Raw genomic sequence first — 22,437 nt, forward strand, 5'->3', positions numbered from 1 at the left:
AAAAGAGCTCCTGCCTTGACGTTTTTGTCGCATTCATATCAAAATTTTGTCGTAGCTCAGATCGAAATGCCGTGTTTCAGTACTGTCATCGCTCACATGACGACTTCGATGGCTATACAGAAAAAGGAGGTTTGGATATTGGCTTCCTACATGTGTTCTAAACTTTTCAGCGGCGTCTAGCTGAACTCAAAAAACAGCATCAGTGGAAGAAATAATCTACGCTTGAAAGGTGTCCTTAATCCAAAACCATCTCGAAGTTGCATCTTCTGCGTGTTCTTCGGGGAGGAAAATAGTTTGCTGATCTAAAAGTTAATATAAGAGAGCTTATAACGGCTCAAAATTTTAGAATTGATCGGGACAACTCTAGCTTAAGAGGCGATGTCACTAACTTGCCTATAATTAAACCGGTGAAATATCTGCCCTTGTTTAGAGTACGTAGAATACAAGACAAATGTACGAAAGCACATTATAGCTTGAGCGTGTGATGTCGGCCACTCTTAGAGCAAGAAAACTTTCTCTCTTTTATCGCCTTTATAATTAGTAACTGTAAGACTATATTGAGAACTGGTGCGCTCGAAGCGTGTGATTTCTCTACTATCACACAGCACAGCGCACTCGCAGCTTTGGAGCAAATTAAAGAAAGCGCTGCCCGCTGATCTGGTTACTTGCCAGTGTCTAGTAGCGTCTCTTGAGCCAGACGACGTAGTTTGAACATCCGTCTCAGGGCACACTGTTCCATTTCTAGTGCGCCAAAGGGCAGCTCTGTCTATTATATCATCTACGCTCTAAAAGCCTTTACCGTCCCACTCCTCCGCTGATTCCTTAAGCACATGGTAACGCTTCGGTTTATGCGGTGCGCTTTAAAATATGTCCGGCTCCCACCGGTCCAAGCCTATGGTTCCGATGCTCAGCTTTTTTCAACTGGGCCTCGGTTATCCTCGCAAACGGGGCACCATAGGTCAGGTGTCTCCGTCCTGCGCGTTCCACTTTTAGTGGGGGAGCTCTCTCACGTCGGCCTTTTCCTGACCTGCTCCTGACTTTTTGATAATGTAGGGCTGTGCAGTCATGTGTGATTTGAGCGAAAGAAACCTGCTCCTGACTTCCTGGTGACGTAGGGCTGCACAGTCATGTGTGACTAATAGAATACAAGGTGTTTTTTATGTGCCGCCAGCAAGGCGACATCGACAAGGGCCTTCGGAACTTCACTGCTCCAAGAGAGAGGTATGAAGCCTTCAGAGGCAAAAAAAATTCTCGATGCCCTTCCAGCTGCCTCGGCAAGCACGCGATAGCCCATTGGCTGTGACCGAGCCCACGTGCGGCGGCAGACGGCAGCGCAAAACAGCCTCAAGGGCCCTCGAGATCGCCGGATCATCTATTCAAGTGCAGAGGCCGCATCACTATGGAGCTCCCTAGACTGCCTTCGGAGACGCAAACACTGAGACCCGCAGCCAAGCCAAATAGAGAAACCACAGAGAAACTGGGTGGGGAGCCTCCGTAAATACAATCAGAAACTCATCTAACTGCCGACGTGAACAAGGGAGAAACGACAAGTGAGGACAACTGGGACCTGACTTCATCCTAGGTGCCGGTTCCTGTTACGCTGAAGTTTTGACAGCGCCAGCGCTTGCGAAGGCACCGGCTCGTCCGAATGACGCCACGTCCCTGCTGGCTGAGGCCACATTAGCATTAAAGAGGAATCGCTCCTCCCGATCTAAACAGTGAATCTATGACTTGGAGCTGAAAGCATTACCGATTGCCTGTCCCTGCACCCAATATGAGCCAAGCGGATTACGTAATCTCGTGAGCCATATCACCGCCACTCTGACTCAGGACGGCACCATGTCCATTGATGTCACCTCCAGATGTGACTCCGGGTACTGTGGCTTATTAATGTGTGTCACCCATGAGGTGCACGGGACTGGAAAAAATAAAGATGTATGAATTTGCCCGTAACCTATATGTGACTCGCGGTAATCCTTAAGGTTGTGCTTTATTCAGATCAGTAAGTTTGCAGACATTACATTATTGAGTTCTCTGGAAGACTGGTGGACAGCCTGTAATATATTTATGCTTTATTACTTGGCACAGCCTTGCACAGCAACAGTAATGAGGCAGACGACACACTGCGTGCGCTCGACGTCAAGGGTGCGGTTTACCCCAAACCTCCAAAGGTATCATGCGGCAGCAAGTTTTTGCAATCCTGCAATTATATTAAGCACTGCTCCAGAACGAAGCTTCTTTAATAGAGCACGCTTTCTTACACCTTTTATATATTGGTTTACTTAAACGTACAACCGGCTCTTTGCGAGAAGAAAGGGTACGTTCAATAAGCTTTTTAATTCCTCCTGGGGAGCACAATTTTCTGTTTTCCGGGAAAAAAAATATAAGCTTGAAGAACTGCCTTCCATGTTCCCATCCGAGGGCTTCCCGGGTGCGCTGCAGCTTTGTCTCTGCATAAGTCTCACGAGCTTGTAGAACATGCCCATGTGTGCCGACTTCTTACCGGGACAAGTACAGGGGCCCATGCCGGAGGTAAGTAATGAACCAAAGACCTGGTGCAGACTTCCTGTAGGGAGTCCCAGTAAGCGTTCCAGTCGAAACTTCTCTGGATTGGCCCAGAGGGGTCATGGTTCATGTTTTAGATATTGTACAAGTGGCCGTGTCCTTAGGCATCATTAGGTTTCTGGCGGAAGATTAAACGAAGATCCTAATAAAATCGTCTTTGGTGTGCAGTGCTGATGACACTTCATACTTAGTTTACATCGGCTGCTTTGCATTTTTTAGAAAGTAGCGTGAGCTTTTAAAATGTGTCGTGTGCAGTGCAGTACTCATGAGCGAAGTGGGTGCGTGATGATCACAACAAAAACAGATGCCTTGAAAATGCAGCGTGGCTACCGCCGTACTACTTTCACCGCCTTGGACAATGGAAAAGCTCAATAATTTTGCTTTCGTATACCGACGCCTATCCGTTTAGTGCTGGCTCGGATCGACTATTTTTCTTTGTGCTTGTAAACAATATTCTGTTTTTTGCCTTCTTAAAACATATGCACTGACGATGCCAGGAAAACACGCAGTGCTTGCTCACAACTTTTGTGCACGTAGATGTCCTGTGAGGCGTGCCAAGCGAACCGCAGCGGTGGCCTAGTCGTTTGAGCATCCGCCTCGCATGCGGGAGGTGCGGGGCTCGATCGCCAGTGCCACCACATAACCACCGGCGATACAATAGGTACAAGCTTTCCCTTGCCTGATGTTCGGCTTCTTTAGGGTGAAGTGCTTGGGAAGTGGGTTTTTGACCGCACCCTGAGAAAAAGTACAAAAAAAAAACTGCCGTGGCGCTCTTTTGCCACAGAAGACCTCTCGCCATATAAATTCACCATCATCAGCATGGCAAGTGGCACTATACTATAGGCCGGAAGCGAATTGTCTTCATCAGGCAAGCCATTATAAAGGGAAGCTTGGTGCAGTCTTTGTACTCAGGAGACAGATGATACTGGCTGAGAGTGCTGAAGGTTCCTGAGCAACAAATGTTGCGAGACATCTTTAGTTTGTAACTTGCATTTTGCATAACAATGGCAAGCTACGAAATTTCTTCTGTTCAGAAAAGTCACGTTTTACAGAACCGATGGTATTGCAGAAATCATGGCCTCCTCTAAATCACGCTTAAACAGAGTGCAATGTCAGCGAAAAAATCCTAAAGTCTTGGTTGTTGCCTACTCCGCCGTTTCTTGTTGGATGATATCTTGAATTCCCAGCTCTTTGGCCAGCCTCAGAAACGGCCATTGCAGTTCACCGGCGAAGTGCTGGCAGCAGCTGTAAGAAAATAAAATGTAGCACAATAGCAAACTTTTTCGTATGTCTCGGAAACCTGAAAATGTGCAACTCCTCTCAGTGTGCCTGGATTGTCAGACAGCGTTGACAAATTTGTGGTGGGCGTACGCATGCAGTCACTGTTTTTGTGTTCACTTTCTTAGTAGGACACTTGATCAGTTACTGAAGTTCACATATCCATTGTTATGCATGTTAGACGCTCGGAGTACGAAACGCTGACTCAAATTGGCCGCAGCGGATTCGTCACACGCCGATAATACAACATTGACGCCAAGCGCTCAGCGTTTTCTTGTGCTCTCCTCTATGCCTCTCTTCTGTTGTTGTTGTTGTTGTTAGCCTATCAAAAGATGGCACATACCCACACTGGGGGATCGGCCAAGAATCGGGTAGCTATTCACCTGAACGCAGTTAATAAAAAGGAAAAGCACGTGGGAGCGCAACACCGGTGAATTCTTCCTCATGAACAGAAAAGGGATGAGAGTTTTGATAAGACTAATAATAATGTGAATAATGTGAATGGGTGGTGCCTCTCTTCTTTCGACGATGAGCCTTTGCGCGTGCTTTCTTCTCTTTTACAACTATCCACGCGCACGTGATCACGTAGATGTGCTACGTGTGACATTCTGCGATGCGAAATGCTGCGACGAGCGTCGGAATGGAAGGAGAGGCTTTTTTTCCCAGGACCTCTGGTTACGTCGAGAGGCCATCTACCGAAGGTGGTGCTACGAGGTTACACCACAATGAAGCAAACGCCCCGTGCTGCTTTTAAGAAGGCCTGTCTATGTTGTTTATTTTGCTCCATAGTTGAAGCCTTATAAGGCTTCCACCACAGCTGAACGCTTCTGTAAGCATTTCCGCCAATATCAATAGGAATAACATGCGGGAAGGAAGCAGCAATTGCGCTAAACTTTAAGAATAGAAAGACCCATCGTTATTTCTTACTGACAGACAGACAATACTTAATTTAAACTCCAAATGAGCAAGAAAGGTGCAGGAATTAAGATGCTGCGCAGTATGAAGAAAAAAATGCGCGAACTGCGAGCTTTGTTTTCCGAACCCATTTATTGAATGCGCGCATATTACGATATCCTGAAGGGCAATAGCGCCCTGCGCATTCGGTAAGGAGCCCGTGGATTGAGAACGAGTGTGTCGGGAGAAGCCTGCGTGTCAGTTCTTTCTTGCCTCAAATCCAGAACAGCCACTTTTCGTAATGGTTTTCGTCGTATAGAGGGATTCTGAAGGACATCTTCATGGTTTCTTTCCGTCCTCTGGAAGCCTGCAAGGAAGCAGAGAGCGCGTCACTACAGGACAAGCAATACGGATTGAAGATATTTCGAGGTTGCTTCGCAGTGACATTAAGGTTACAAATGGGACACGTGGCAACAACAGCAATGAGTCATCCGCTCACGGCGGTACTGGCGATTGGGCACAAGGGAATCAGTATCAGCAGCACAGAGAGATGTCTATTTTGCTACGTGCAGCATTCTTTTTGTTTTGTTCTGAGCGCTTCATTACTTTTCCTTTTTCCTTTCTCTTTGCGACCTTGGCCATAATAACCTGTCTCATCTGTCATATTGGAAGTGAAATAGACAACAGGCACGCAGAAGTGCCAGCATGTGAGAACTGCTCAGTTTCGCTCGAGTGCAGAGCAGGATTTTAAGAGAGCGACCTTGAGGCCCTATTGGAAACGTGAGTTTGGCATGAAGAGCTATGCGTTGCTTTGGCGAGAAAAACAGATGCCCTCGGCCTTTTTAAAGAGGTTAAACAGCAATGACTATTACAAGCGCAACTTGCCGGCAGCACTTGTGGACGCGGAAACGTGCGCTACAATAAAGCGAAGAATGCTGTAAATAGTTGCTTATTAGGAATAGTCTCAGACTTTGCACTACACATTGTATTTACGAAAAGGACAAATAGCCTGGAACGGAGACCGGTCATAAATTATGTGGCAAGTACACAGAAGCGAACGCAACGCTAAAAGCACACAAGACACCATGGATCATATACTATGGATCAACCGGAGAAGCCATAGAATACGCCAGAGCAACTCGGGCAGGCTGCAAGAGTGATCACAGCACTGTTACAAATGCATCAAGTACTGCCTGCAAATATCTAAATGGAAGTATCACTCATGGAGTCTATTCTTCTTTTCGTTATAAGATAAGCTTCCAAGTGCCCATGTGTTATTGCACGTCGGCTCTTACGTGGATTCTACCAAGAATCGTTTGCTCATGATATATCGACTCGCATTTGCATGCACGACAACGTCTTCAGGAATGTGCTCTTGCACTGTTTTCTAGAAGCATTAGTACTCTCGTGCACAGTCGTTGTTTCAAACGCCACCAGTTCCCCCCCCCCCCCCCCCCCCCCACCCCCGCAAGTCAATGAATTCTTGTATTCAACGCCAGCGAAGCGCGTTATCTAGTTTTCTACTAACGTGCGTGGTTTTTGTCCCAGCCATTCTCGCAGATTTCACCTTCGAGTGGTGCAGCTGACCCTCTAATAAATTTAGCTCGATCTTTTTATCGCGTAGGTGAGAAAAAAATGAGTAAAATAATGCTTTAAGATAACTTACGTGGTAATGCATTGGACAGTTCTACTGCATGCCTAAATATTTAATAACCTTAAATGTCAGTCATGTCCGTGCTAACAATAAACTAGGCTGCTGCGGGGAGAAATTAAAAAAAATGGAAGGAGTCACTTAAGCTCCACCTTAAGGATGTGACGCGATAGAGTTAATGAGTTAATGCGCATTTATGTTGAATTGATCATTCTCAACTTAACATTCATAGGTCCTTGGGAGTTCTCACACCCCTCCTTCCGCAATGATGCAGCGGTTAAGGGAATCACCACTGCTCTGCTTTGGCAGGCGCTGTCACCGGTGGGGCTTGTGCGACCCAAGTTGCTTTTCCCGACCAACCTTTCGTGATCAGTCATTGATTTAACAGCCACCTGCCACGGTGGTCAGTTTGCTCACAATACGGTGGGCAGGTTCTGACGACGCCACAAGGTCACATGACCCAGGTGGCCCACCTAGGCTGCTGCTCCTGCGGGAGGCCACCCTACGCGCACTTTTTCGCTCACAACACCGACAACTCCGACGCCGGATTTTCTGGGTAACGGGCCTTAAGCGCTATCACGTTATATGGCGAGGTACTAACTCATGCCTCGATCCCAGGTAATGAGCGCGTTCATGCGCTGGCCCGAGAACTCTCCTCCCGGACCGCGGACGATCAGGCACCCAACCCCGCGCAAGAGGCCCCAGCGGTCCTTTATACATATCATCAAATCACCGCATTCTACAAACTCAGCCGCATGGCATTACCATTACTCCACAGTACCTTGTCGCCCTTATCCAGCGGCACATAACGACAATTACAGACGGGCTGCTTTATTTCACCCTACCGTCTCTCATGCTTTCACCCCACTTTTTCTCCTCATTGTAACACCTCTGGCGTGCCCAGATCCACACTTTTCCACTACCTTTGGGAATGCCCTTCCCCACAGGCAGTACCCCCATCCCCAATCCCACTCATACTTCCTGGGAGGCTGCATTACGGACCGCTCAGCCCGCCGGCCAGAAATGGTTGGTGGACCAGGCTTTATGTGAAGCACTAGCCCGTGGACACCTGGACCAGTAGGGGACCACCCTGGAAGATTTTTTTTTTTCGTCTGATAAAAGTTGCTTTCATCCTTCCATGTCAGCAGTCATAGCCAGAAATGACGAACGCGCCTTACTCGTACCTACAGGGACATTCATGCGATACATGTTATGCGTTGCTATGTTTATAATGAAGGAAATAAAGGCGAACCACACACAGTTACTTTGAGGACTACTCTGTCCTTTTCGTCTGCGTTTCCATGTATACAATGCACCCTTATAAGCACATGAGCGCTCTTGATTTTAGGCCAGCCTGGGTGTACGATATTGCTCTTGTGCGCACAGAAAATCTCAGGCGCGCAAGACGCTGAAAAGAGAGGAACATAATGGCAAACGCACTTCTATATTAAAAAAATGCATATTGCCTTGCGCCGAGGACATCAGCAGAACTCAACATGAAATGGCTGAATTTACAGCTCTCATAGACATTGAATATGCCAATTCGTTCACGATCTTGTTGCCATAGAGCACACTTTTTTGCCTGGCACGCGACTAGCGTTCGATCGGGACTCCGAACATGCGATATTCCTTGGTCACAGATGGGAATACTCGCTGGTTCAGACAACGACTCGACCAATGGTGGACAATTTTTTCCTCGTGGTCAACTGTTGCCAGCCTGTCCGTCTACTTACTTCTTCGTGCTTTGTTTTCGCAAACCTGATTATATTAATAACAAAGATGTATATTTATTTCTGTCAGGCTACGTTTGCGAAATGTTCTGTGTTAGCTTGGCGGTTTGATTCCGCCAAAAGGTGCTGCTAGTATGCTTGCGGGGATAAGGGGCCACAGAAGTCGCAGGACAGGGCTATTTGAAAGTCGATGGGAGAGGCATTTGTTCCGCAGAGGACGGAGTTAGGATGATGATGGTAATGATGACGTCCACGATGAAACGTGTTTTTTTCTGTCCCTCCTCACTTGCGATGATTTCTTAACTGGTCATCGATTTTGTGTAACATGAAACGCGTTTAGGTGAGTTTAGGATTTTGGAATAATGCCCTACGCGCAGCCCAAACGCAGCCATACGTAAAGGAAAACTGTGCAGCTTTCAGAAACTTCGTAGTTGAAGAAAATTTAGTCCTGCTCCGGACAACTTTAACTACGTAGTGTCTGTGGAAGCTGTATAGCGTTTCTTTGTAGCCGAATGGCTGCACTTTGGTGAATGCTAACGAGTAATTACTCTTTTATTATAAACTTTTTTCACCTTGGGCGACAGCCTTAAACATTGGATCATTATCGTTCCAACTCGGAGTCGGGGATCAATTTGCTCTCGCCCTGCCATATGCAAGCCGTCCCGGCTAGTTTAGTTGGTAGAGTGACGGCTCCGGTGAGGCGGTGTCGCGGTTCGAACCCCGGACTAGGGCGAATTTTTCTTCAGGCATGAAGTTTCTGTGGAAGCCTTATAGATTTAATTTGCAGCACTGTCGCTGCGCATGAGTGGATGTCAATGAGTAATCACTCCGTTATTACAAACCTACTCCACCTTGGGGCATTCCCCTAAACGTAATACCTTGAAATGCTGGAAAACATATGGGCTTCGTATTAGAAGTATAATTATGGGACTAAGGAGTCAGAGATAAGGAACCATTTGTTAAAAGAGTTACATGAAAACTAGGAATAACCATTGGAGAATGTTTTGTAAACGCCTAGGTTCCATGTCTTTCATCCTAGCTGTAGCTATGAACAATCTGTAGCCTGCGAGTTGGGCAGTTTTAGTGTACTGAGCCTCCTTTCTACGCCACTTAACTGGGAAGGCCATCCTGATCTAGTAAGATAAAGTGGTTATCTTGGTGCTTTTGTGTAACGTTCCTCTACCTCCTAGCGCTGCAGAAGTGTATGACGGTGATTGGACCTACTGTCTGTCTACTCGGCTCTTCTTAAAAAAAGGGGATGCCTCATAATTTTCAGTAACATTATGCCTGTTTTCAAAGCTAAATAAACATCGTTTAAAAGGTCACAATGCGGCTCAGAGCGCGCAGCTCCTGTCGCACAAGTGGTGCCGTTCACTAAGCGATATGAATGAGCGAGAAAATGACAGCGCAGGCTGCAGGTAAGGACGTCAAGAGGAAAGGCTACACGGACGGCCTTCTTTTTCCGCCCTCATTTTTTACCGCTGTCAGCTTGAAAAACGTGCCTCAAGCTATTCCGAGCCACTACATTTACGGAATGTTCATGGATGGTTTCTGATCTCACGCATGCGACTTTTTGTCTATTCCTATTGGGACTCGGTTTTGCTGCAAAAATACCGAACTGCGTTTAGGCCGCATGTCTTTATCAGCTATTGAATCACGCCAACTTGATTATATGCCCGAACAAAGCTAACGCCCAATTATCTGCATCTCTCCGACACATAGCAGGAATTTGAGGTCATTCACGTAACACAAAATCAGCGGTCTTAGGCCTTCAGCAAGGCGGAAATTTGGGCGAGTTGGTAAGTAAGAGTTGGTAAGTTTGTAAAAAAAAGGTCTTAGGCCTATTGGCTTCGAAGAATTCCCTCGGTTGGAAGGTGTCTAGAAATGCGAATGCACGATTTTTTTTTGCCTATTTGTTTGAGCTCTGGAAGAGATGCGTCTATTCCTTTCGGGGTTTGGTTTTGCAGCAAAAATACCAAACTGTGTTTAGGCCGCATGTCTTTATCAGCTGTTGACTCACGCCAACTTGATTATATGCCCGAACAAAGCTAATGCACAATTATCTGCTTCTCTCCGACATAGCAGGAACTCGAGGTCATTCATGTAACACAAAATCAGCGGCCTTAGGCCTATTGGCTTCAAAGAATTCTCTAGGTTGGAAGGTGTCTAGAAATGCGAATTCACCATTTTTTCCGGCGTATATGTTTGAGCTCTGGAAGAGATAAAATTTGAAAATTTCGCAGCTCGAAAGAAAATCTTCGCTTTTGCTGTCAATTAGCCGTTCAAATCTGTCACCTGGTTTGTAGGAGAGCCACGAGATGAACTGGTGTTTGTTATCGTCGGAGCAGGCTTGGTAGAGGATGGCTTGACCCCTGAGAAAAACCATCGCCGGTTTTTCTTGCGCTCGCTGTGTGATGGTTGCTCCATTTGTTTTTGGAACACTCGGCTGCCTTCTGGAAAATGTCCTGGCTGTTTGGGTTGCTGCGCGGGAGAAGCGTCCAATGGAATAAAAATGCAACTCTAATCAGCCAGGCACGGAGCTAAAATTGAGTAAATTTGATCCTTTGCAAAGAGAAGCACAGCTGAAAGTAGTGTTTACTTCTGTACTGTCCGTCGTCCCAGAATGCTGAGTTTCTGTCTGAAGCAGAAATTTTAAGTTCATCTTTTCGTTAACGATCTTGGGGTAATTTCTTGCGCTTACTACGATAATTTATTTCACCGTTTGAAATGCAGACATAACTTGCACATGTGCACTCTAGGTGGCATGTTACGATCCCGTCTAAGGCAATTAACTCATAATAAAATCAAACCACAGTTACTAGAGCAGATCTTGCAGTGCAAACAACTCTAAACGATACCAAACGTTGTACGAAATAAGTGTCCTAAATGAAACAACTTCTCGCATTCGCGGTATTTAAGATGTCAGAGTGTATTTACTCCAAAATCTTGACGTTGCAGTGAGAGCACGTGCCTGGGCGAAGTGCGCTCAAGAATTCTCGACAGTGATGAAGGATTCTCCAGCGCGCATTACCTTGAACGGTCGCTGCCAAGCTTGTAGTGAAAAACGGGTTAATAACCGTCTATGAATGTTCTCTATTGTACCAATAAATCGATTTGACTTACCGGGGCAGGCAAGTCACATGCCGTTAGCTGAAAAAGGAATAGCGCATTTTGCTTGACAGATACATATACATCAGGTCAAACATTAGACTTGTCGACGAGGAGCCTACTGCGACAGTGACCCAGCCACTGTTCATAGAGGGAAGAGCGGGCAATATCAAGATATGCGTTTCGAGCGCCTGTTGCCGCGGGAGTGCGATAAGGGCTGACGCAAGATAAGCTACTGTACGCGGCCCGACGGCGTTAGGCGTGCTGCTCATAGCCTGTGGGAATGGCTGCCAAGCTGTATATTCTGTGCTAAAGGGAGGATACGCTTCGGTGCAAAAAGTCGGCTTTTGAACCCGTACACCCACACTTCAAAGTTTATGGAGCGCAATCTCAGTGAAGGGCATGCAGAAACAAGGGAACGGCACATCGGCAAAGAAGTCAACAAAGGAGGCTGCGCAGCGCTCACGGAGCACTTAAGTTTGTTTCGAAGGCCACCCGTGTAAGTGCGGTAGTTGACATACTAAGAGCACACGGCAGCGCCTGTTCGCCGCACTTCGCGAAGCACGAGAATCGGCAACTAAGACGTATGCTCATAACGCGCGGCCGGTTGATATTCCCACGCATTCCCGCTGGCTCTCAGCGGCAGCGCTTCGCGAATCACCGCCTAATAGTAAACACACTGTACAAGCGAGCGAAATCCATGAAACAAGAATAACAACGTAAACCAAGGAAAAACCCACCAGGAATTATGCACACGCACTGTACAACATGCTAGTAAGCGAAACAACTAGAGCGGAAATCAAGAACATATATTACGTTTGTGAGACGGAAACAGATGACGCGCTTGAGCAACCGTCACCAAGCCTCCTGATTTCTGGGGCTCTATAATTTTCTTTATAAGCCTATCTTTATATTTTGCCGCCCTAATTTGGCACTTTTGAGAGACGGACCGCATGGACAAGTGCGAAAATTGACAACTAGGCTGCGGCAATCAGCGCTGTTAACAATACTGCGACGCTGTCTAAGCCTGTCATTTAAACAACGACTAGTTTGGTCGACATAAAATTTGCCACAAGACAGAGGAATCGAATGTACCGGGTTTTACTGATATGTTACAACTTTTCAACAAGCACTAGCGGACAATTTTCACAGAGCTGTCCACAAGAGCGTGCGAGTTTGCCAACCATTCAGCCGAAAACTTCTACCCCAACTCTTTTCCCAACTTTTTGGTGGATTATGTTAAGATTATGGCGCGGTATAACGGGTGTGGGCCTTTCTGGTCTACAGGCAGGGCTGGATCAATTCTTTCTTCCTGTTGCTCATGTTAGTAATATTCTCAATTTCATCGCTGCTTTCGCAGCATGCAGTGTATAATAGATACATGCAGCTAAATTCTGAGTATGCAAATATACAGTACGTCATTAAATGTGAACCAGAAACGACTAGATGCACATATATTTTCTTCTTGACTGTTGCATTAGCTCTCGACGCTTATGATGTCTCGCCATAAGTGAGACAGTTACTGCGCCTTTGTTTCTTCAACCTTTTCGTTAGAATTATTGGAATATTTTTCTTACCTGGATGGGGGGACAATTTTTGCTTTTAAAAACCGTGTTAACTTAACGTACACGTTTGTGTAACACTTGGAAAACATTTAGATGTCGTTGGAATGTCGCGAAAATCAACTCAAGAAAGCCCCAGAAGGAAATACTTTTCAGCAATCGTGCCATCTACGGCTTCTGTGAGCGCCGCACCAGTTTAAAGTCGGAACGGTTCTTGCGTCTCTAACGGCTAGATACACTATTAGCAAATATGAAATGCTCATTAAAGCTACTGGGTTGAAAAATATATTTGCTGCCACTGTAGCCGACTGCGAAAAATACTCCTCTTCTAATTGATTGGTTCATTTTACGTGATAATACCCCGCATATGTACTCTCTCCAGTTTGACTTACCTGTCTGCAGTGGATCCTGCCGCTTGCTTCGTATCCGGAGGAAACAAGAATTACTTCCCTTTGTCGACGACTGACGTACCTGGCATGGTAAAGGTGTGTCGACCGTGCTGCACAGTGCCCACACTGTTGTATGTAGTACAATGTAGGAGGTATAGGCACGTGAGGAAGCGCAGCCCGATGCTCGGCACGGAATGCGCGTTTTGTTTGCTGGTTTTTATAAGAACGTTTTTCGGCGATGTTACAATTATCGTTAAGGAATGTGAGTACCGCTCTTGCCAGTTGTTCTCAATCGCAGTGTCAGACCGATGCATAGGCGGGATAGGCAGGTGAGGAAGCACAGCCCGATGCTCGGCATGGAATGCGCGTTTTGTTTGCTGGTTTTTATAAGAACGTTTTTCGACGATGTCACAATTATCGTTAAGGAATGTGAGTACTGCTCTTGCCAGTTGTTTTCAATCGAAGTGTCAGACCGATGCGCTTGTGCGAAGCTGGGACGTAGTCAGCTATTGGTTTTGAAGGGACCCCTCGGTGTAATTTACCTATTTCAGCTGTCGTTTTTAGTAAGTACACTTCCATTTTGCGTCGTCATACTTGTCAGACGCGCACCACTTACTGTTTCATTTCCTTCGGTACAGACATAGCTAAAAAAGGAGGAATATGAAGGAGAACTAGGACATTCCCTAAAACATGAGAGTAGAATTAAAATCTGTAATCTATCCGATACAGCAAGTACCATGTATAGTGTTTATTTATTTAGAGTAGCGCTAATATGGGAAGATAGGCGGTGAGAAACAGTTCACTAGTAAGTTCAGACCGCAAGAAATAGAAATGTATCGCACATCAACTAAAGAGTGAAGTAGTCAAGAAAATATAACAACCAATAGTAGGGAGGTTAGCAATCACATAATATAGAAACGTGGTAAAAATACCTTCCAAAAACAAACATAAATTGATATCATAAAAATGATCCGTCGTGTTAGCACTCAGGCAAGTAAGAAAAAAAGCGAATCACTACCAGCAAGGCAGAAAGACGTACTTACATGAAAAAGACATGCAAAAAAAAAAACGAGAGCAGATTGCACTAGCGGCTCATGCTCTCACTGCGTTCCTGATTAGTGATACAATCTAGCCTTGAGCTCAAAGAAGATAGTGAATCCGCGTTGGTAGATGATCTAGTTAATTCCATTCGTGGATGTCTAGAGAGAAAATTAATGCTAGCAGGTGCCAGTGCATCACGATTGTGTTCGTTTAGCGTATGCACGTGTTTATGCCTCAATTGCCGTGACTGCGAAGAAAAAATATTTTGACTGATTTGAGTTGTAATTATATAGTAGGCACTGAAAAAACACGTATGCTGAGATTTTTTTGATCTAGAGTATTTTGATGCTAGGTGAGAAGCTGCTGCAAGGTTCGTAAGGGGAAAAGTGTGTTTGTACTTGTTAAGGATGAACGTTACTGTATTGATTTGCACTCTGTCAATGCGCATGACGTTGGTGGATTATTGTGGGAACCAAACACTGTTGGCATTTTCCAGACCAGTCCTACATCTGCAGTGTAGGCAAAAAGCTTAGTTCTTTTTTTGGCGCTAATCCTAAATATCGGATGTAGAAAAACAAATTTCGCAAGGCAGCGGAGCAAGCAATGCATGCCTCCCATCTAAGATTAGATGCAGTGTAGCCAGTTTTTTTTTGTATGAACTGTAGAAAACGGCTAACCCTTTAATAACGTTGCCATTTTTTTCGATTGCTCTCATGCAAACTGATTTTTACTTGTTCAATAAGGGATGGAGAGTCACTGTATACGTATGACGGAGGGACTAGCACTTCGTCCGCACAGGCCCTAATAATAATAATAATAATAATAATAATAATAATAATAATAATAATAATAATAATAATAATAATAATAATAATAATAATAATAATAATAATAATAATAATAATAATAATAATAATAATAATAATAGGTTTTTGGGGAAAGGAAATGGCGCAGTACCTGTCTCATATATCGTTGGACATCTGAACCGCGCCGTAAGGGAAGGGATAAAGGAGGGAGTGAAAGAAGAAAGGAAAAGAGAAGTGCTGTAGTGGAGGGCTCCGGAATAATTTCGACCACCTGGGGATCTTTAACGTGCACTGACATCGTACGGTTCAGGTGTCCAACGATATATGAGACAGATACTGCGCCATTTGCTTTCCCTAAAACAAATTATTATTATTATTATTATTATTATTATTATTATTATTATTATTATTATTATTATTATTATTATTATTATTATTATTATTATTATTATTATTATTATTATTATTATTATTAGGTCCTGTGCGGACGAAGTGCTAGTGCCTCCATCGTATGTATACAGTGACTTTCTATCCCTGATTGAACACGTAAAAATTGAACAGTTCTGACCTAAAAACCGTCAAATATTCATGCACTTTTTCTTCGGTGGGTAGTCTTTGCTAGTGTTTTGTTATCAATATCAATCTGGCTAACAAAACTCACAAATTGGAGAAGGGAAGAGAAAACCTCATGGTGCTTGCCAACGTTTCGACAAGTGGACCAGTCTTCGTCCATTTGTCGAAACGTTGGCAAGGACCCTGAGGTTTACCCTCCCTGGTTCACATTGTGATTACTATTTCCATTAGTTTCTGAGCAGCCATAGAACTCTGCTGCTGATCAAAAATTCGCGGCATTGGTATCCGGGCGCTGTGGCTCCATTTCGCAAAATTCACAATGAGGAAGCGCACGCGGGCTCTAATTTTACTGCCCATGAAGAAAGCGCAGGCTGGCGAAACTCAGCTCGAAGCTTCCACTTCCGCTGGTTAAAATACGTTAGTGCAAGCCTATAGGCACAATACGCGCTGTTTAAAATGCGTTAACTTTTACGTTACACTTGGCTATGAAGCACACAACTTGGGAGGGAGGGCTTCGAGTTGTTGTCACCCACATGGTGTTCTGGACACTTTTGCACGCACACGGTAAGCAGGACACAGACAGTTGTGCACATAGGGTGCACAAGTGCGTAGCTACGCTGCGGTAGCCATGCAATAACTGCTGGCTGAAATACCCACCGTGTTAGGAGCGGAGAAATGTTTTCTCTTGAGGCACGTAATTTTCTTATTCCTTTAGCAGTAATATGCTTGTAGAAGGTATGACTTCAAATATGCTGCCACGAAACTCTCTCGCACTTACGTCATTTGGTCAATGGACACACAGTGTGCGTTTTTGTACACCTCCGAGTAATACCTTACTGCTTGCAGTCTTTGCAGCACTAGCGCAAGAAACAATGGCACGACACACGGGAAATAACAAATAGCTTCAGAGTGAAATTTTTCACATTCTATTTTGATATTTTATTAAGCGGCGGCACTTGCGTACGTTACACCAAGCGAGTAGACATCTGTCTGCGTAACTGCTTCTCCGTTTACATCCTGTATTCATGTCGTCAAGCTCCTTTTTACGAAGAGGATTCTCTGAGGAGCGGGTACCAAGAACAGACTTGAGTCGAAGGCATCGAAGCTCACACCCAGTGAACCAGCAGGGGCGCGGCAGCTCAGCCTCTGCATGAGCCGAACCACAATGTAGAACATGCTCATCTGTGCCATCTTCTTACCGGGGCACATTCGCGCCCCCAGTCCGAACGTGAGGAACAGACCAACGTCCTGGAGCAGCTGGCCCGTGACGGGGTCCAGGAACCGCTCTGGTCGGAACCTGTGGGGCTCTTCCCATAAGCCGGGGTCATGGTTCGCGGCGTACAGGTTGTACAGTATTCCCGTGTTATTTGGTATATTCGCCGCCCCTGTAAGGCATGAAGCACGATGGAGAGGTTGCATAGCAGGAACGCTTTGATATAATTGCTTGATGGTGAAACGTGCCCTAAACGAGAACGCCCATTATGAGCATGAGCCTGACTTCAGCCATACATTTAAAAACAGTTTACGACTTTTATCATTCTCTGAAGTATTTTCCAGTAATGCTTAGGGGTTGGCTGCTTCCTTAAAATTTGCCCGGAACAAACTCCTACTCAAACGTGTGAGACCTCCATCAGTGCTGCGATGAGGTGGTGTTGCTATCTATAAGGCAGTCTTTTTCAATTGCATCAGTGGTAGCGCTCGTTCTAAATACTTAACTGCAAATGACGGTGGAATAATATAACTTTCGGGCAGTGGTTATTTTAAAAGGAAAAAATAAGGTTTAACCTCGTCTACACATAGTCAAATATTATGTGCAAGTGAAATTTTTTGCTTGGTTCGTTCCCACGCAGGGACGAGACATAAATACATAAAAACATGGCTAACTGAGAAAACTACTGCCTTTGTTCTCACTCCACACATGGTTACCTGCTCTAGAAGTGCACATTGCATTCCCGAATAAATGCCGAGTGTAGCCGCAGGCAAGTCTGCCGTACACTAACCAATTCTTATCCTTGCCAGAGATTTGTGAGGTACTCCGAGGGGAACCACAGGGTAGTGTCGAAGTGTCTCTAGAATGCAGGCCACTGTAAAAGGAAGCCGTTGCATGTCTTCGGGAGCCGGTCGTTTGGTTCCTGTGATGGAATAATGAATTTTCTGTAGAGAATTGTGCCCATTGTGCTACGGTGGAAGTGCTGCTTGCTGCTTGCGACGTACAGGACAATCTTCTCAAATGATTCTGAATCAGTAGTTTGAAACAATGAAACGAGACAAGGTATACAAGGAAAACGAACTGGTCAGCGGATGCAATGAAATTACGGGAGCAGTTAGTAATGATGAAACGTGTGAAGATGAAAGAAGGTATTTACTACTAGGCTGTAAACTCACTGAAAGAGAATGAAATCCGGTTTTTAAATGTATCTATAACGTTGCATGGGGCAACGATCGTAAGAAATGCTGTGTGCTTATACTACAGTTTAAGAATATATTGTGGTTTATACTCATCAAATGTAACAGGCTGGGAAATCTTCATAATTTCACAGTACTGGGAGGCAACAAAATGCTCCCGCATCAGAGCTCTAACCTGTAAGTTCTTGTTCATGCATTGACATTCGCACGCGCAAAGTGATTTGCCATACCAACAGCGGTTTCGATCTCTTTTTGTATTCTCTCTTGAACGTCAGGCGATTTCATCATTATTAGATAGAACCACTGCAGTTGTCCCATTGTGGCATTTGTCGCATCTGCAAAAGCGAAGAAATGACCGGAATACAGATGCGTTTAAAGAAAGCCTATCCAGTGGCAAGAAAGGAACGCAGCATGCTTACTGGTGAAGACGTCTACAGCAATTTGATGAATGTTCGATTTGGTCAAATACATCGCGTTCTCTGGGTTCTCTTTGCTCGCTCCTTCAGCTTCGGCGATCAGTGCATGCGTGATGCTTTCGGGATTCTCTGAAAGTGAAACAGCCTGTTTTGCCCAAGAAGCAAAGACACGTAAGAAAATAGAAATGACCGTGTGGTGTTACCTGGAGGGTAGCAGCCGTTGGCGAATTCAAAAAGCCGGCCCATTACTCTCCGAAATTCAGCCATAACGGTTTTTACTTTTCGTTCCGTTTTAGCGTGAATGATTCCAAGCCACGGCGCCACATCACTCGGCAGGCCGTTGGGCGCCAATTTGTAGAAGTCATCGTTAAGTTCTCGCAAATGTCGTATCTCGTTACTTTCGAACTGAGAACTACAGAGAAAAAGAGAAAAAAATCGCCAGTGGAAAGTATTCATCGCTTTGTATACTTTCAAAAAGATACGAAACTTCCGTGGTTATTGTATTTATTTTTCATTAAAAAGAACGAGAACGAGGCAGCAATATGAACAAAGAGAGATGGGAGGATGCTTGGGCCGCAGCAGACGAGATTAAACGACCTACACAGGTAAAAAGTCCTCGATCTATTTTTTGCACTATTGTAATGGCTACAGACCTCTACTGACTCGAGCTCTTCCAATAAAACCGCCTTGGAATAATTTTTTTAGCACGACAATAAATAAGCAAGAAAATGAAAAGTGGCGCCTCTAGTGTATGACGCCATAATCTTGTCCGGCGCCTGCAGTTCGGAACCTGAGGGACAAGTAACGCACCTTCAGAGTGGAATACGATAGAATTAAAGATGCCCATTGTTGCTAAATCTCTTTTTGATTTCTCTTCCTTTTTTTCTCTTTCTTCTTTCTTCCATGGACAGGTTGTGATGATGTCACCAAGTCATGGGACCTCTCCCTCTCAATAATTAAATTCCCATGTGCCACGGTGGGCAGGCTGCTAGCTGACCCGGTGGGCAGGTTGTGATGGCGTCACAAGTTCACGGAAATTCTGACCAGTGAGCCGGTTGCCACCTGCCAAGGGGGGAACGTTGTGATGTCGTCAAAAGGTCACGTGACCTCTCTCGACTAATCAGCGAATTTAGTAACACCTGCCATCATTTTTGCCGAGTGTGGACTCTAATGCTATCGAATTAAGGCTTGGTACCGTGTGACAAAAAGCTCAATGGCGGCTTGCTTTCATGCCCTCAGCAAATTGAACGGAGCCAGTCGGGGGAAGGCGCAGCAGAATTTTTTCTTGAAGTGCGGAGGATAGTACCACAAAAGTAGGAAATAAAAGGTAAAGGAAGAATCTTTGAGAAAGAAATGAGAGCATTCTTTGCCCGTAATCAATAACTACACTGGGAAGCAAAATTGGCGCACTAAGCGGATGAAAGTGGTAGCGGCGAAAGAGGCAAGTTTGTGTTCGCCTTGATTTGTCTGCGTTAGTACTGACAGTAGACTGTATAACAGACTCGTGAGGCAAGGGCCTGACCCCGTGATGACTCGATGGCACTGAGCAAAAATAACTCACTGCTCAACTCTTTGTCTCCCATTTAAAAATGCAATGCTTGTTTATGTAGGCATGGCGTTAGCAGCCGATGTACTGTCATTTCGTTATACGTAAATAGTTAGGGACTGAAATGAGTTCACTGTTGAATTTAAAAAAAAAAATACCTGGTTCCGAATGTGGATGCTCCGACTTGGTTGAAGAGGATGGCAGAAAATGGGCTCTTGAGTTCTATGACTTCCGGTTTATCTCCCAAGGAATCCACGAACGCGTCAACTGCGTTTACGCAGTCCCTTGGCAGCAGATCGCTTACGGAAAATTTCCTGAATTCATTTATGTGGAGAGAAAAGCAATCAAACACTTCAATAAAGAAAACATAGATAAGAAGAAGACCACATTGTCTGATAAAATATCAGTGTGCACGCCCTATCTCGGGTCTTTAGTGCCGGGTACTTTGCGGTCTAAAAATTTGCATATGTTTATCTCTCCTTAAGCATGTATAGGTGGTAACGAACGAGAAGAGACCACGGTGCTGGCAGCAGGAACGGTGCGTGGCCGCACTGTGGCGCTGTTATCACACGCCACTATAATGTGAAGGAGCATTAGGGGGGTACAAAAAGTATGAAGGGCTGAGAGGTGTTTGGAAAGGAATAGTAGTGCCAGGGCCGAACCATCGCGTGGCTTCCTCTCGATGCTGGTCATTCCCATGCGATGGTATTCCGGATTGGAGGTGAGATCAGCCTTTATTTTAAGCCGAGCTCTTTATTTTGAAAAAAAAAACAAAAAAAAACAATCCTCTTCCCCAACACATTGCCATCCGCACTCCCTTTCGTCGCGAACCAAACAGTAGAATAGCTGAACACTGCACTAGAAATATATCAAGCATCACAAGCATGCGGGTGAGAGCTGAGGCGAAGTTGGTCGCCACCCGGGGAAACTCTAGATAGTAGCGCCGCGGTGCGGCCCTGCAGTAGCTCCTGCTGCTGGATCCGTGGTCTCTCCAGTTTTGGTCACGTCTGCATCTTCAGAACGTGGGGCTTTGCGGCCGAAAGTTCTTGTGGCCAGACCCTATTGAGCTAGCTTACCGATGACGATAAATGTAAGGTAGTGGTTTTTTTGCCTCTAGTAGGATTTGTCGACCACAGCGGCAAAAACTTGTTTTTCGATTGAAAACTGTTTGTTCTTAGGTACACTCGTAGTGATGCCGGGGCTAGCAAAAATCTTTTCCTTTAATTTTGATTTTTATATTTATATTTGTTTTGAATAAACACTACTACTACTACTACTAGTACTGCTACTACTACTACTGCTACTACTGCTACTACTACTACTACTACTACTACTACTACTACTACTACTACTACTACTACTACTACTACTACTACTTACTACTACTACTTCTTCTTCTTCTTCTTATTCTTGTATGAACCTTGCGTGCGCTCACCACAGGTGGCAGTCTTCACTTAAACTGTGTCTTTTTTTTTTAAATTAAAACGGAACATTGCAGTTCTCAGTAACGAGCAGGCATTAGTTCATCAGCCTTTAGTGAATTTTTAATGATAGAATTAAGCATCAGTTTCAAGAATGCCCCTTTTCACTTTTATGAAATGTAGCCCTTAATGTTGAGCAATTCTGTTTGGCGCATGTACGAGCGTAACAGATCAGAGCCAAATATATTTTCGTGCAGAAGGCTATTGTTGTGCGAATAACTAACGGACAAACCTCAGCACCGCGGAAGCAACCTTTCGAAGCGCTTTCCAGTGCGCGTTGTAGTCTTCAAAGAACACGTCGTGAACTCCTCCTGTCTGCAACACTCCTGCGGGTGAAAGGTAAAAGGAAAATATTTTTGCTCAAGGATTAACTTATACTTATATGCTAGTGATGACACAACAGATATTTTAAGACGGAAAAAGAGATTTCAGGTTTATATTTTTTAATCAAGCGGGTTGTAGAGGCCACACCCTTAAAAAATTTCTTTACGCAGTCTATAGAGTCTCCGTAGACTTTAGACTATAAAGTATAAAGACTTGCTACAGACAAATCATATATAGTAGTCTATAGACATTACAAATTCTATAGACAGTCGATAGAAAATCTATAAATTTATGGCCTTACACTTTTAGTAGACTTTTATCTATAGGCATTCTATTGACTATAAATAGACAAAATAAATATCTATAGGGAAGCAATAGAGCCTTTAAGAAGTCTGTAGATAGTGTACAGGCCCTTTTTATAAGGGAATACGCAATTACGTAATGCGTAATGAATACGCAATACCTTAATGAGGTTTTGTTGGCAGTCATCCGTTATTTTATTCACATCATTTATGTACACTAAATTCGGAGAAGGGTAATAATCAGTAAAATACATCAACCTCACTACGGCCGCACATTCCATTTGCAATAATTCATTGGTTTCCAAAGCCAAAATGGGCCAGTTGGTTCTGCATCATGGTATAATTTACGCTACTAAACAACACCA

At 44.7% G+C, this 22,437-nt stretch overlaps 1 protein-coding gene and 1 long non-coding RNA gene across 2 annotated transcripts in view; both read right to left on the reverse strand.

The window, feature by feature from the left end:
* Positions 1 to 4,871: 4,871 nt before the first annotated feature.
* Positions 4,872 to 13,331, reverse strand: LOC144123620 (uncharacterized). Its single transcript, XR_013313124.1, has 3 exons — positions 13,181 to 13,331; positions 10,414 to 10,599; positions 4,872 to 5,104 (listed from the first exon to the last, which is right to left on the reverse strand). It is a non-coding gene; the product is annotated as an uncharacterized LOC144123620 (long non-coding RNA).
* Positions 13,332 to 16,552: 3,221 nt separating this feature from the next.
* Positions 16,553 to 22,437, reverse strand: part of LOC144123622 (steroid 17-alpha-hydroxylase/17,20 lyase-like) — a 29,813-nt gene continuing 23,928 nt past the window's right edge. Inside the window, exons 4-8 of the mRNA XM_077656424.1 lie at positions 21,679 to 21,772; positions 20,124 to 20,279; positions 18,623 to 18,831; positions 17,598 to 17,729; positions 16,553 to 16,982 (exon numbers count right to left, since the gene is read on the reverse strand). Of these exons, the coding sequence (XP_077512550.1) occupies positions 16,621 to 16,982; positions 17,598 to 17,729; positions 18,623 to 18,831; positions 20,124 to 20,279; positions 21,679 to 21,772 (953 nt within the window). The 3' untranslated portion in view covers positions 16,553 to 16,620. The remainder of the gene's footprint in view (positions 16,983 to 17,597; positions 17,730 to 18,622; positions 18,832 to 20,123; positions 20,280 to 21,678; positions 21,773 to 22,437) is intronic.

The sequence above is a fragment of the Amblyomma americanum genome, chromosome 3, assembly GCF_052857255.1.
Source record: "Amblyomma americanum isolate KBUSLIRL-KWMA chromosome 3, ASM5285725v1, whole genome shotgun sequence".
NCBI lineage: Eukaryota > Metazoa > Arthropoda > Arachnida > Ixodida > Ixodidae > Amblyomma > Amblyomma americanum.